Source organism: Gallus gallus, chromosome 3, assembly GCF_016699485.2.
Source record: "Gallus gallus isolate bGalGal1 chromosome 3, bGalGal1.mat.broiler.GRCg7b, whole genome shotgun sequence".
Classification (NCBI taxonomy): Eukaryota; Metazoa; Chordata; class Aves; order Galliformes; family Phasianidae; genus Gallus; species Gallus gallus.
In genome coordinates, this window is record NC_052534.1 from 9,279,618 (window position 1) to 9,292,960 (window position 13,343).

A 13,343-nucleotide genomic window follows, 5' to 3' on the forward strand; every position below is an offset into this window, starting at 1 on the left:
GTTGCAGGAGCATAGATGCAAGTAGATTTGGATGAGGATACTCGTATAGACACAGCTACCAGGCAAAGAAACCAAACCCCTGCATGTCAGGGCTCCCCAGAGATCTACGTAGCAGCACATTAACAACACACAGGTCCTTACCATGCTGCTCAGCCCCTTCAGGGCTCCTCGCCCCAGGTTAAGTCCTTATGGTGAGATGTTAGGGGCTGGTGAGCCCCCAGCTGCTGTGGGACTGAGCCCTGGGGTGGCAATGGGCAGAAAAGCTTAGAAAAAGAATGTATTTGTCACTGAACATCTGACAGCCTGTCAAGCTGTGACAACACAGAAGAAAGGATTTACTATTATTATTATTTATACTGAATTATGATTGACGTGTTAAAGGGTACGTTGTCAAAGCCATACATCAAGCAGTCTAGTTGCCTTCTCTGTGTCGCCCCTAATGACAAGCTAGGCTACTGCCGCTGGAAGAGCTGCTGGCATCTGGTAGTTTGCTCACCATCACCTGGGCTGGCTGCTTGCTGCCTTGCAGTGTGTAGGCAGGGAGAGGAGCCCTCCTTTCACTGAGTGCTGGGGGAATCACAGCATCCAGCCAAGGCTGGTTTAGATGTAATGGAAACACTCAGTTGTACACCAGGGTGCTCTCCCCCAGTCATTTGAATATATTTTTTTATTGTTTTATGGAGAGTGGGGAGGAAAAGCAAGCTGGGCTCTGCTTCAAGGTCACACCATCAACATCAGCAGTGTTTTAATTCCAGTTCCCCGCATGACATGTTTGGATGGATGGATTGATGGAAGGATGGATGGAACCTGCTCACCAAAACAGGAAGGATAGCGGGAGGCCAATGAGCACAGCTGGTCCTTGTTCTTGACAAACTAATTGTAATCAGAGGTACCTGTGCAATGCATGGGTGCATATATTGGCAAGAGGGTGGAGTACTTGCTCCACCTGGGGGAAGCTTGCTGGGTTGTTTAAGGGAGGAAGTGGTACTTTAGGAGGAATTCTGGTCTGGTTTTAATGGTGTGAGCCCCTATCATGAGGCTTTTGGTCTTTTTGGTGTTCCTACTCCTAGTGCCCTTGGTGTGGAGTCCTGCACCAGGGCTGCTGCATCCTGGCTGTAAGGCTGTGGGGGTGAGTGAAGGGAGGGTACCTTGACCACTCTGGGAGTGGTAATGCATTGGCTGTGGCCCTTATAGTATTAGCTGGGTAATGCTGCTGCTGCTGTTGGAGGTGGGGAGGGGGCAGTGCTGCTAGGAAAAATGAGGTGATGAAGGGGGTGGTGTCAGTGGTCCTTGCTTACCTCTCTCAGGCTGTGCTAGTGCAGATACTGGTGTTCAGGTCTGCAGCGAGGCTGTTTTCTTTATAGGCATACAGGTCCTGCTCAGAACGTCAGGATGCTAAAGCAGGTAAAGCTTAATTCTCACACTAATATTTCTCTGTCTGTGCTACCCCTCTCTTCCCATTCCCAGTTCTGCTGGGCACGTTAATCTCTGGTGTGGGAAGCTTGGAGCAGTCAGCTGGCTGTGGGATGGGAAGAAGGGGGATGGGGCTGGTATAGAGTGTTGGGATGGGAGGGCCCTGAGGCAGGAGATTTGACTGCAGCAAGCTGTCTTTAGGCAGCAATTAAAGCACAGTCCAAACCATAATGGCCTTTCCCTAGAGCAAACTCACTGCTGGCTTGTGGGTCTTCTAGCTTGGTGGTAGCTTTTTTGGAAAATACTGTTACTTTCCAACTGACTTAACCATGGTGGAGTGCTGATGTTTCTCACCCTGCTGAGGGGTTTCTTGGTTGGCTGAAGCCTTGAAGCAAGAAGGGGATGCCCAGCCTTCAGGCCATCTATGCAGGCATGCGAGCATCTATCCCCAGCTCCTGCTGCTCTTTGTGCTCTGCCATGCGGGCTCTGAGAGTGTGGAGCAGTTTCTGTGGGGTGTTTAAGGAGAGCAACTGCCAGCTGCTTTCTGGTTCCTGTATTGCTGGGCCATCACTGCCCTCCCTGCAGTCAGCAGTGTGTGGTGTGGTGCCAGGGCTTCTCTGGCTGCCCCAAGGTCCTGTGGAGGCATAAGTGCTGGTGGGAGGAGGTTTGGCGTGAGTTGCCAACAGGTATGTGTGGAAACGGTCCTTGTTGGAGGGGTGGCAGATTTGGGAGCATCCTGAGCTTGTGTGTGTGCTTGCACCCTTTGGCCTCCTTCCCCTGACCCCAGGGCCTGAGGCAGGCACAGCAGCGTGTTCTCCTGCTGATGGTGTCCCATGCAAATGGGAGATAGGAGTGCTTGAAGGCAATTTCTGGAAGGAAGGACTAGGCCCTGCCTGGCAGGTGGGGAAGGAGAACTTAAAGTTGTCTGTTGTCTTCCAGGGTCAGTGTTTCCTTGGATATTGGCCTATGTGCCCATGAGAAGCTGCCACAGAGTCTTGAGGGGCACATATGGGGAGTTTTCTCCTCCAGAGTACCACAGCGATTCCCCGTTCAACTTGTGGTGTAACTGGACAATCTGGGCAGGCTCCAGGAAGCATGTCGTAGTTTACATTCAAGGCTTTATCACGCAGGAGGATTGCAACAGAAATAAAGACCAAATCCTCTTTGAAGGAGTTTCTTCGCTGGTGGAAAACGATGTAGTTTATGCTTGCTGGAAGAAGGAGATGCACGTTTTTGCCACCTTTGCTCAGGCTGTGCACGTTGTGTTGCTGAAGAGGTACCTGCCAAATTGCAGAGACACCCAGTTTAAAGGCAAGTATTACATCTTCCAGCACCAGGAATGCACATCTCCCTCCAGAGGTGCTTTGATTCCTGAAACTCTCGCTCCAAAGCCATCTAAGCAAGACAGTGTTTTCCAACCTGGCTGGACAGACCACTTTGGAGGCTCTGCAACCTTGATTCCGTTGGGAAGTCCAGTAAAGCTTGTCCCATACCAAGGTGCAAGTACACAGCTGCTGGACATGCCAGCTGCCCACGTGCAGGGCTCCGAGCCACAGACAGGGCCAAGGCTCTCTCAAGAAGAGGAAGGCATAGCTGGATGTGCCCAGTGGTTGAGCTGCACCACCAGCAGAGGTGTTGCTCCAGGTTTGAGTTATACACGTGGATTTTCAAGCGTGCCTTTGGAAACGCCTTTGTTTGAAGCCTTACAGGTGGTGGAGCCTTCATTGCAGCCCACAGGCATGAGCTGGGAGAGCAGGCAGTCTGTACTGCACCCCACCCTGAGGCTGGAAGATTTGGGAAACCTCCAGTTTACCATTAAACCAACATGCACAAGTCACATGGACTTGGATGCTGATTCACAGGCTTTCTCTCCTGGCAGAGGAGGAAGCCAAGAGAGCATCGGTACCACCGTGTCCCAGGGCCTGGGATTAAGGAATGATAGAAACCATGCCCAGCTGAGCATCCCAGCTGGCAGCTCAGCAGGCAGTGATGCTGCTGGCCTTGCAAGGGGCCTGATGCCCAGCCTGAGCAGCCCCTATGATGTGATGAGTGGGGACTGCTCACAGCTGCTGCCTGAGAGCGAGCAAAGCAGTTTTGGGGCTTTTCCTGTGACTCAGCCCAGGCTGGGAACAACCAACCTCCAGCATATGGAGCTCATGGATATCTTCCCCCTGGAGAGTTCCAGGGGTGGTGTTGAGGAGAAAGTCGTGCCACGTCCCACATCACCATGGGACATCCTCCATGAGCATCCTCACTCATATGACCAGAGCCATCCTGTCCTACAGGCAGTTCCTGTGCACCCTGGGAGCCTCCCCACAAGCACCCAAGCATGCAGTTGTCCAGCTGCTGAGGAAACTCCTGCATCCTCATGGGACACAGAAAGCTGCTGTTACCAGGGTGACACTGCCACACAGACACGGTTGGTGGCATCCCCTAGGCCAACAGGTCCAGAGCTTGTTTCCATGAGCAGGATGGAAATAATCCCTGAACCAGTGTTCTCTCGCTCTGACCTAGTTCCTGTGGGCTTTGGCTCTGCCAACATTGCCCCTGAAGGACTTCTTCCCTCAGGAGAGCAGTCTATGCCCAGAGCTGTCCCCTCCCCACTGGCAGCTTTAGGTTTGGATCCTGTCAGCCTCAGGAGAAGGGCAGGCATCTCACCAGGAAGACAGGAGATGGCCTCACCATTGCCTCCTCACCATCCATTGGCAGCCCCCCAAATGGGTGCAGATGTGTCCCCTGGCCACCTTGGCCCTTGGGTGAGAGAGGATGTGCTGGAAGAGGGTGACCGCCAACGAGAAACCCCAGCTCCTGTGAGTGGTCCTTCTCCAGCCTCCATCCCAAGGCCCCATGTGGGACCTCCTCGGGCCAAGGACACCCTGAGTCATGGCTCTGGGGTGACACCAGCTCCGCTGCTACCAGGCATGGCCACTAGTGGCAAAGTGATTTCTGCCTTGCTCCCTGGGGCAGTTAAAATGCAGAAAACCATGGAAAGTCTCCAGGTGGGTGTGGGAGAGCAGAGAAATTCCTCTTTGTATGCTGCTCATTCTGATCCTTCAGCAGTCCAGCGGGGACAGACAGTGCCAAGAGGCCAGGAACTCTGGGAGGCTGCCAAAGGTCCTGTGTCCAGACGCAGGGAGATGCCAGGAGGACAGCCACAGAAGCACGCTGGTAGGTCTCAAAATATTTCTTATTTTGGTGTGAGCCGTCTTCTGAAGGTAGAACTAATTGGTCAGAGATACTCCCACCAGCAGTCCCAGCATGGCAAGCGTGGCCCTGGCTGCTGGGGAGGGGTGGACTTCCAAAAATGCGATGGTCTTGGCTAAACCTCTGCTGGGAGCAAAAGCTCACAATTCCAGCCCCCAGAAGCTGGCAGGGCAGCTGGGTCCCTGGGCTCAGCTCCAATCCCAGAGCAGAGAGTTGACTCTGGGGGTTGAAACCACAGGGATTCTGAAGCAGTAGAGGATTTGGAACAGGGTGTCTATGTCCTGGGGTATACACTGATCACTGTGTTTCCTCTCTGTTTATGATGTGCCAGAGCTGGGACTGCCCTGGGTGATGGAGTACTACCCTGTTAGGAGCTGCCACGTCATCTTTCAGGATGGGTTTGGACTGTTCTACCTCCCACTGTATGGTGACATCCAAGCCAACATCTGGTGCAACTGGACCATCTGGGCAGGCCCCCAGAAGCACATTGTCATCTACATTCAGGGGTTCCAGAGCAGTGAAGGCTGCGGTAAGAACCAGGACAAGATCATTTTCCAAGGGGTCCTCTCACGTGTGGAAACTAAGGTTGTGTATGCCTGCCACAGCCGAGATACTCTGATCTTTGCTGCACAAGCCATTGCAGTCCATGTGTTACTGTTGTCAAAAAGTGGCCCCCTAAGCAGCAAATACAAACATTTTGAAGGACGGTATTATGTATTTGGAGACTATGAAGCAGTGAGATCTTCAGGTGGTGCTGTAGCTCCCCAAGAGCCTGTCCAGGAAACCTCTAAAGGAGAGAGCTGGAGAATGGGGATAACACAAGGTTTGCTGCCCATGCTGGGAGCCTCCCTGAGCCCATCCACTCCACCTACTGCAGGCAAGATCCAGGCTGAGGTGGTAAGCTCAGAGGACAAGGGCCAACACCCTCCTGATCTTGTGGAAGGTGCTTGGCTTGGTGCTGACCTGGGTGAGCACGATGAGCTGCAGGGTGAAACAGAGATGGAAAGAAGCCTTACATATGGCGGCACTAAGGGGAGGGAACCCAGTGATGATATGTTGGAGGCTCCATCAGGAGGAGGTGCTGGGCCTGAAGCTGAGCTGCCTGCCTTGGAGGTTGCGGAGGGGGATATAGAGCTGGTGCCTGCTACAGTCAGCACAGCCTCACCCTACTCAGCTGATGTCCCTGCCTCAGAGGTGATGCCCTGGGGTGACAAAGGTGTGCCTGCTGGAGATGTGCTGTCACCAGAAGGGCATGAAAATCTCTTTGGTAAGTTGTTTTCTGGGTAATCTGGGGCTGAACTGGTGCTCGGTGCTGTTCAATACCCATTTATAGAGAAGCAGCACTCTGTAGAGGTCTTGTTTGAAGATACCACTCTTTCCTTCAGTTGGCCTCCAGTTCCTACCACATCCAAGATGGTGGAGGTGGAGTGGGGATAGGGTTGCATGTTGTTCCATGGGTATCTGTGAGATGATGCTTCTCTTAACAGAGAGAGACTGGCTCCTAATCCCAGGGCTCTGAGTTACCTGTGGAGGAGAAGCCTTTCCTCCACAACTTACACCAGAATCAGGCTGTGTATGCCCATCTTGGTGCGAAACATTGCTGGTACTCTTCTAGTGAAGTGATGCACCTAATTTGTGTTTTGCCCCTTGTCGGGAGGCAGAGATCAGCAGCCTGTCTCTCTTCCTTGCTCTGACAGATCTGGCTTCAGTTCTGGCATCTCTGGAGAACGATACAGCACTGCAGTCCCTGCACCACCCTGGAGGTAAGCAGTACAGAGACTTGAGCACATCTTAAAGCGCAGCCCTAACCTCAGTGTGCTGGCTGGTGCTGCACGTGGCTATCCTTTGCCCATCCACTTTACAAGAGAGTGGATGGCACTCCTCGCTGGTGACCATTTGGAAGGTACTTTGCCCTTATCCTGGAGAGACTTGAGTTCATGTGCTAAATTTGGCATAAATGCTGGGATGCTGGAGCTCTGCTATTGCTCGATGGCTGTTAAATACTATTTTTGTGAAGGAGTTCTATCCTTACTTAAATACATGTGCACAATGTCTCAGGACTGTCTGGTTCCTCAGCTTTGCTTTTCAGACTTAGGAGAAGAAAAACCTGCTTATGAGAAACCTGCTTATCAGCAATTAAGCAGAGTTGGGTTTGTATGGTCAAGCAAACCACAGTAATGGCTTGCAGAAAGGAATCAATACAGAAGGGGACTGATCTTTTGAACAGGAGAGAGACTGGTGAATAAATAGGCTTTAAACAACAGATCTTGGTAAGTGTATGTCAGCCTAGATTTAGCCAGCTGTTTGTGCTCATTCCAAATAGAGATAGGTGAGAGATGAGGGCTTCTAGGATATCACAAATTATGGTGGTACCTTTTAGGAAGATAACTGAGGAAGTTTGAGTGCAATTGAATGTACATTAATGCTTTGTGTACTCTGTTCAGAGATCAATTCCAGGATTCAGCACTGAGCGTTAGCTAAGATTTTTCTCTGCTTTTGTCAACAACTTGTTCTGCCTGATGCACAGCCCCTGGAAACGCTCAATGTCACTTGACAGGATTTCCTTGTGTAGCAGTTCTGCTGTCGTTGCCATCCCGGGCTAGCTCACTTCAGCCTGTTTGTGGGCTTATGCTTGCTCAGAGCTTTGTTTGTTTGTTTTGATAGATGTGCTATTCGAAGTAACGACTGAAATCAAACACAAGGACTGGGTCACTCCTGGTGGCAGTGAGCTCAGAAGGGATCTCCTAGAATCTATAAGAAGCCACGTAAGCCTGGGCATGGTCATGGGAAGGAAAGGCAAATGCTATATCCCAAAAGCTCAGCTGCTAGAGATCACGTTGTGCTCTTCATCCCCAGGATTTTCTGTTAATGTCACATGATGAGCCAGCATTTGAGTTGCTTGTGCTGGTCAAAATCCAAGGTCTAATGCTGATGCCCTGCAGGGTGCCTGCTCACAGTGGTGGTGTTTCGGTGCATAAACGCACTGCAGAAACAGATGTGACCAGCCAAGGGTTGTAACTTGCCTCTAGAAACAGGGCAGCTTGAACACCAAGTCCCGGAGGGGTTAGACTTGTGTGCTCCCAAGTCTTGCTTTCTTGGATGCAGCCTACAGTGGGCATAGAGCTCACCCTGCTGCCTGCTCCATAGAGCTGCCACTCACACTAGGTGGCACCCAGCCCACCCACTCTATCTCATCTAAATGCTTATCTGGGGTTTCTGTTGCTTTTCCTAAACTACCTTGTCTGGTTGGGGGAGCTGAGCTAAAGTTAAGCAGATAGGAGGCATTAGCAGTGTCCTAGAGAAAAGGCTCCCAGCACAGGGTTATGGGACATCTAACACGTCCTGAGTGGTCTGTGAAAGGGAAGAGCAGGATGGGAGGGAGGACTGAGAAAAGAAGTGGTTTGCTGCCATAGCTGTGCCCACCACATGTCAAATCAGCACTGGTCACTTGCCTTGCAGATCCAGCAGAACCTGAAACTCTCTGCCAACAGAGTCAATGAAATAAGGTTAAAGGAAGCCAAAAGGTATGGTTGTTGGTGTGCCACCTTCTCGATAGGCATCCCTATTACCTGTGGTACTCCTTGGATATCGGCTTCTTTCTCCTCCAGTATAGCTGTCTCTTGTCACAAATTGCCATTGCAAGAGCCCACAGCACTGTGACCATCTGCTAATGAGTGGAAGGGCTGAGGGGACTGTTGGAGCATTGCTTGGCCGTGGTGCTTTCCTCCTGCCTCACCCTGGGCTTTTCCTGCCCACAGGATGAGCAATGCCAGCCTGCTGCTCACCTTCTGGCTGCACCTGAAGCCAGATGAGAGGAATATGTCCCTGCTGCTGCGCTCCCAGCTGGGTGAGCTGCTCAGTGCTTCGGTGGGAGCAGAGAAGCTGCAACTCGTCTCACTGCTGGTGGAAGGTGGGTGCTCTGGGCTGGTAGCAGGGCCCTGTCATGCTGAGCCTGATGTGACTTGGCACCTGTTTCCCATCAGATGTGAATGAGTGCAGCTCGGGGGTCAGCCTGTGTGGGGAGGAGGCAGAGTGCTTCAATGGTGTGGGCACCTACCTGTGCCGCTGCAAGAAGGGCTACGAGGACCATTCTCCCACCAAGTCTGGCACCCTGTGCGTCCGTACTCCCCAGTCAGGTAGTGACACAGTAATGTTCTCATACTTCTGCGTGTCCCATGGTGATGGTACTGAGGAGGGTGTATGATCGTGTATGCAGAGCTAGTACAAACACCGCATATATCAGTCCCTTCTGCAGCAGCCACTGGCTCATCAGAGTGCTCCAGTTTAGCAGTTCTTGCAATGTGCAGCTTTAACTAGGATCCAAACAGCCAGGTCTTTGCTATGGTGCACTGCGTCTCGTGCCTACAAATGGCTCTGTAATTGGCACTATGGCTTCAGGAAGGGGGAAGATCTGTGTCTTTTCAAGGCAATTTCTGGATAGCTGATCTTGTAGGGAGAAAAACAAACAAAACCCAAGCACTTTGTGCTCTGGCTTCAGGAGCTTGTCAGGGTCTGTGCTCATCTGTGTGTAGGTTGGAGGCCAACGTGGTCCCTTCTGAAGCTGGGGACAGGTATCTAGGCCAGGAGGTGAGCCTTGTACTTAGAGTACAAATGGTCTTCTCCTTGTTCTGTGCAGGCTCTAAGGGAATCTACTTTCAGAGGCGAGCCTAGGTGGCCATCCGAGGGGTGACCTGCATCAGTTAACTGCATCAGGCTGAAATACTGCTGCTTGTTTAGTGCAATTAAGCACATCCCCTCCCACAAGCTCCTGAAAGCTGAATGTGAGCTTGCAGCCTAATTGCCATTTCTCATTTGTTCTCTCAGCTCCAAATTCATTAACATGTTATGCCATCAAAGCCTACACAGACTGGTTAGGTATATGTCAATGTTTTATAAATGCATATTTATCTCTGGGGTCCCTGTGTGCCTGGAGGGAAAGGGCAGTAGGTTACCCAGCCTCCATGCAAGTTCAGCAATGGCTCTGCTGGGGAATCCCCATCTCCTGTGGGCTGGCCCTTGGTCTAAACATTTCTTTGGGGTGGTGGTTTTGGAGGGGTGCTCTGCCAACCTCAACTCAGGCCCTGGCTCTTCTGACAGGGATGGGCTTCCTGCTCCGCCACGCTGACATCCTGGTGGGGGCAGCCATCACGGCCAGCCTGACGCTGCTGGTGGCTGCTGGAGCCCTGTGCAGGGCAAAATGGCGGAGACGGCATCCGGGCAGGGCCCTGGGGCCTGAGGAACCACCAGAGCAGGCTGTGGAGGAGCCACCGGTGATGGAGCTGCGGGACCTGGGGGACTGCCTGCGCCTTGACCCCTTCCAGCTGAAGCTGCGGGCCAGGCCCCCTGAGTGGCTGTGGGGGGCTCGGGCACACCCTGGCCAGGCCTACAGAGTCTTCCTGGAGCAGTCGCCCCCGCTCTAGGGCGGCCCTCGTTACCTGTGCAGTCAGTGCTGGCTGTGTAGGCTCTCCTTGTGTGTTTTATGGACCACCCCTCTCCCCCAGCCTTTCTCGCTTTTGTCACTGTTTTTTAACTGCTTGCTCTCCTTTTGGAAGCAAATGCTCTTTGTATTTTCTCCCCCTTACCCTGCTTGAGATTTGTGCAAAACTGTTAGCATGTAATAATTAAATACTTTTCTCTCTCTTTTTTTAAAGAAAATTAATGTTTCAGTGCTTAATTTGGGAAATTAAAGATTAGCCTTGCACCTGTGCTCAGGTATGTTGCTTTCCTCTGCCCATCATGCAGAGCCCTGTGGGAGCCAGGGCAAGGTTGCAGCCATATCAGCGTCCTCAGCCTCTTGCAGCCTGGTTGAGGAACACAGCAGACTTCAAGGTCCTGGAGATGCTACTGTCCTTCCTGAGGAATGGATATACCACCTTATAATGCTTATGTGAATGCTGATTGCTGAGATGCCAGCTGCAAAGAGCACCAGCCATCACTGTATCCTCCTGGCTGGCAATAAGGTGCAGCTGTATCTCCATTCCTGGGCTTGTAACTTCCTTACCTTTCTATGCCAGGGCTTTTAAAAAGTAGTTTGAATAACTTTTTTCTTACTTTTTGGAAGTGCGTGAGTGGCGTGGCGGCCATGTCCCACTGGAGGGCACTGTCGGCTACTGCAAACCCAGAGCAGGCTGCTCTGACCAGCTGAGCTGGCCCAGAGCTGGGGCTGCCAGATGTGGGACACAGCTGCAGGGGCCCTCGGTGCAGCCTGTCGGCCATCTCTTTGTAATTGTCGACCCATTTTTCTCTGAGATGTTCTGCAGATATGGAGGCTGAAGGATGCATGCTCCAGTCACAGTCTCATCCAAAAGATGGGGTGCTGGTGGGACCCCTGGCTGCAGAATGAAGTCCCCAGCCCCTGCTGATTTTGGTGCTCATTGGCGCTGCCTGGGTTTGGTTAACAACAGGCAGAGATGCAAGCAGCTCTCAAAGACGTTTTGCTTGTTGCTTCCTTAGCCATACATATGGGCAATCAGTAAACCACGTGTAGAAAACGCTCAGTGAAAGCTAAGTGTGTTGTGAATAGCAGAGAATTGAATGCTAGCGTCTCCCTGGGAGGCAGATAAGTGTGTGTAATTTTCCATCATAAAGAAGGAAACCATCAGCGTGTCTGTATTTGCACAGTGTGTGATTGTGTTCCCTGCTGAGGCCGAAGAACACAGCAGGGGCAAAAAGTAATGTTGCACTTGCTGTTGGGAAATGAACTTTCTCAGCCTCATGAGAAATTGGGCAGTAAAAGCTGGGGAAGATGAAGATCAGTCTTTCCTGCCTTCTCTGCATCCTGCAGCCTTACCTTGAGCCCCTCTCCTTGGAATACATCCTGCAACAAAGGAGGTCCCAGGCAGGATTTAGTAGAGAACATTTGCCACTATTCCCCTCTGCTAAGGAGCCCTTCAGGTTGGGTGTGCAGGTGCCTGTGCTCTTCCACCTGTGTGCTGGGGAAGCCTAGAGAGAAAACCTCCTTATCTATGGTATCATTGATGCATCTGGCACAAGAGGGTTCCTGGTTATGTTCCTTGGCATTCTTGCTCAAGAGGAGGATGTACACCCCCCCCCCCCCCCCTTTTCTCTTTTGTTGTTGCATGTATCTATGATATGGTGAATGTGAATTGTTCAAGAGAAAAATCTGATCCAGGCTGTGCTATTCCCAGCCCTGTCTCTAGTAGCTGCATGGTTAATAAGCAGTTTGCAAAGAGTTATGTTACCGCAGAGTGCAGCTGGGACTTCTGGCAGTTACATGAAATTGTCATCGTGCTCTTAATGTCTCAGTTCTGCTCCAGCTGGGATGTGTGTCCTTGGTGATACTGCGCTGCACTATAGTGGTCATAAACCGGTGGGCAGAACTGGTGCTTCCCCCTAAGCTCACAGTGGGGCAGCGTGAACCCAGGGGCATGGGGCAAGAATGAAGGCATAAGGATGGACATGTCTGTGTGCTGCAAAAGGCACCTGCTCTGCCAAAATCTTCCTCATCTGCAGTGGAGTGAATTAATAGACAATAAAACGAGGCAAAAAGTAAATCTGCTGGGTCTGTAAATCTGAATTCTTGCATTGCAGGCTGGGATTGACTGGAAGCTATTCTGCTTCTGCCATCCAAAATGGATTTGTCATCTCTCTGTGCAGCACTGGGCTAGCTCACAGCCCTGGGCCGTATGAAACGACATGCTCAGTGGATTTATGGGCTGTGAGGTGCAATTTTTTTGCAGTAGGAACCATTCCCTTATGCATTATCAGTGATCTATTGCAGAGTGTGCAGAGGTTTGGGAGAGCCTGTGATTAACTTAGAAGCAGGGAGGTGTCCTGGGGGGAGCAATGGGGAATGTCAGCTGATTTTTTTCATTAAAGAGAGTCACTGAGCCCCAGTTGAACTCATTCTTCCAAAACACTTCGAGCTTTGAACAGGGGAAGGCCTCATCTGGCTGCAGAGCTCAGATGCGAATTGCAGAGCTGGGGGAGAAGACAGGGAGGCACTTCCTGATGGGGCATCCTTCACCTTATCCCCCATTATCTGCCTGACCAGGAAAGCCAGCAAAAAGAGATCCGCTTGGCCCTGCAGTGGCAGTGGCCAGCACCTCAGTGAAAGGGAGAAAAATAACAAGAAGCAATGCAATGAGCTGCTTGGTTGGATGTGCAGGCTGATCTGCGTGTGGAAAGGTTCTAGCCCCCAACACCACAGGCTTCCAGTGCACCGCCTCTGCTTGCATTGCAGAAGGCAGAAACAAAAACAAAGGGTGAAACCCAAGAGAAATGGCAATATTGCTGCTTTTCAACAACGCTGCCCATTGTGGGACTGGGAGGGTGATGGAGATGATCGGGGTTTGGGGAGGCTCCTGGATGAAAAGCTTTGGGATTGGTGTGACTTGAAGAGGAAAGAAACAACAGGCTGTGGGAGTGATAATATGCATCAAACTGCCTTCTCTCATGCTGCAGGAATGAGGGGATGGAAAGTAATCTGAAAAAGCAAACCTTAAACTCCTAACAGAAATGCTCTTTTTAAATAACGTGTAATGGGGCGCTGGAGCTCACTGGTAGCAGATGTAGCTGAGAGCAAGTTGTGTGTGCCCCAATGGGACTTAGCATGGACAGTGGACATAGGAAGCTTCCTGCTTCAGGCCACAGCTCTTGGGAATTGGAAAGAGGTTTCTTTATGTAGCAGAGCAAGCCACAGGAGGCTGGTGGGGTCAACACTGGTACCTACAGCTGGACCCATGCTAACTGGAAGCAGGAAGGTG

General features: G+C 51.5%; 1 protein-coding gene across 1 annotated transcript; it reads left to right on the forward strand.

The window, feature by feature from the left end:
- Positions 1–944: 944 nt before the first annotated feature.
- On the forward strand, positions 945–10,272 carry LOC421285. The gene is made up of 10 exons (XM_003640906.6): positions 945–1,129; positions 1,365–1,404; positions 2,353–4,581; positions 4,949–5,884; positions 6,315–6,380; positions 7,282–7,382; positions 8,077–8,141; positions 8,376–8,527; positions 8,601–8,753; positions 9,715–10,272. Exons 1-10 carry the CDS (start codon positions 1,034–1,036, stop codon positions 10,035–10,037), a joined length of 4,161 nt encoding a protein of 1,386 aa, XP_003640954.4. The 5' UTR covers positions 945–1,033; the 3' UTR covers positions 10,038–10,272.
- Positions 10,273–13,343: the final 3,071 nt, after the last annotated feature.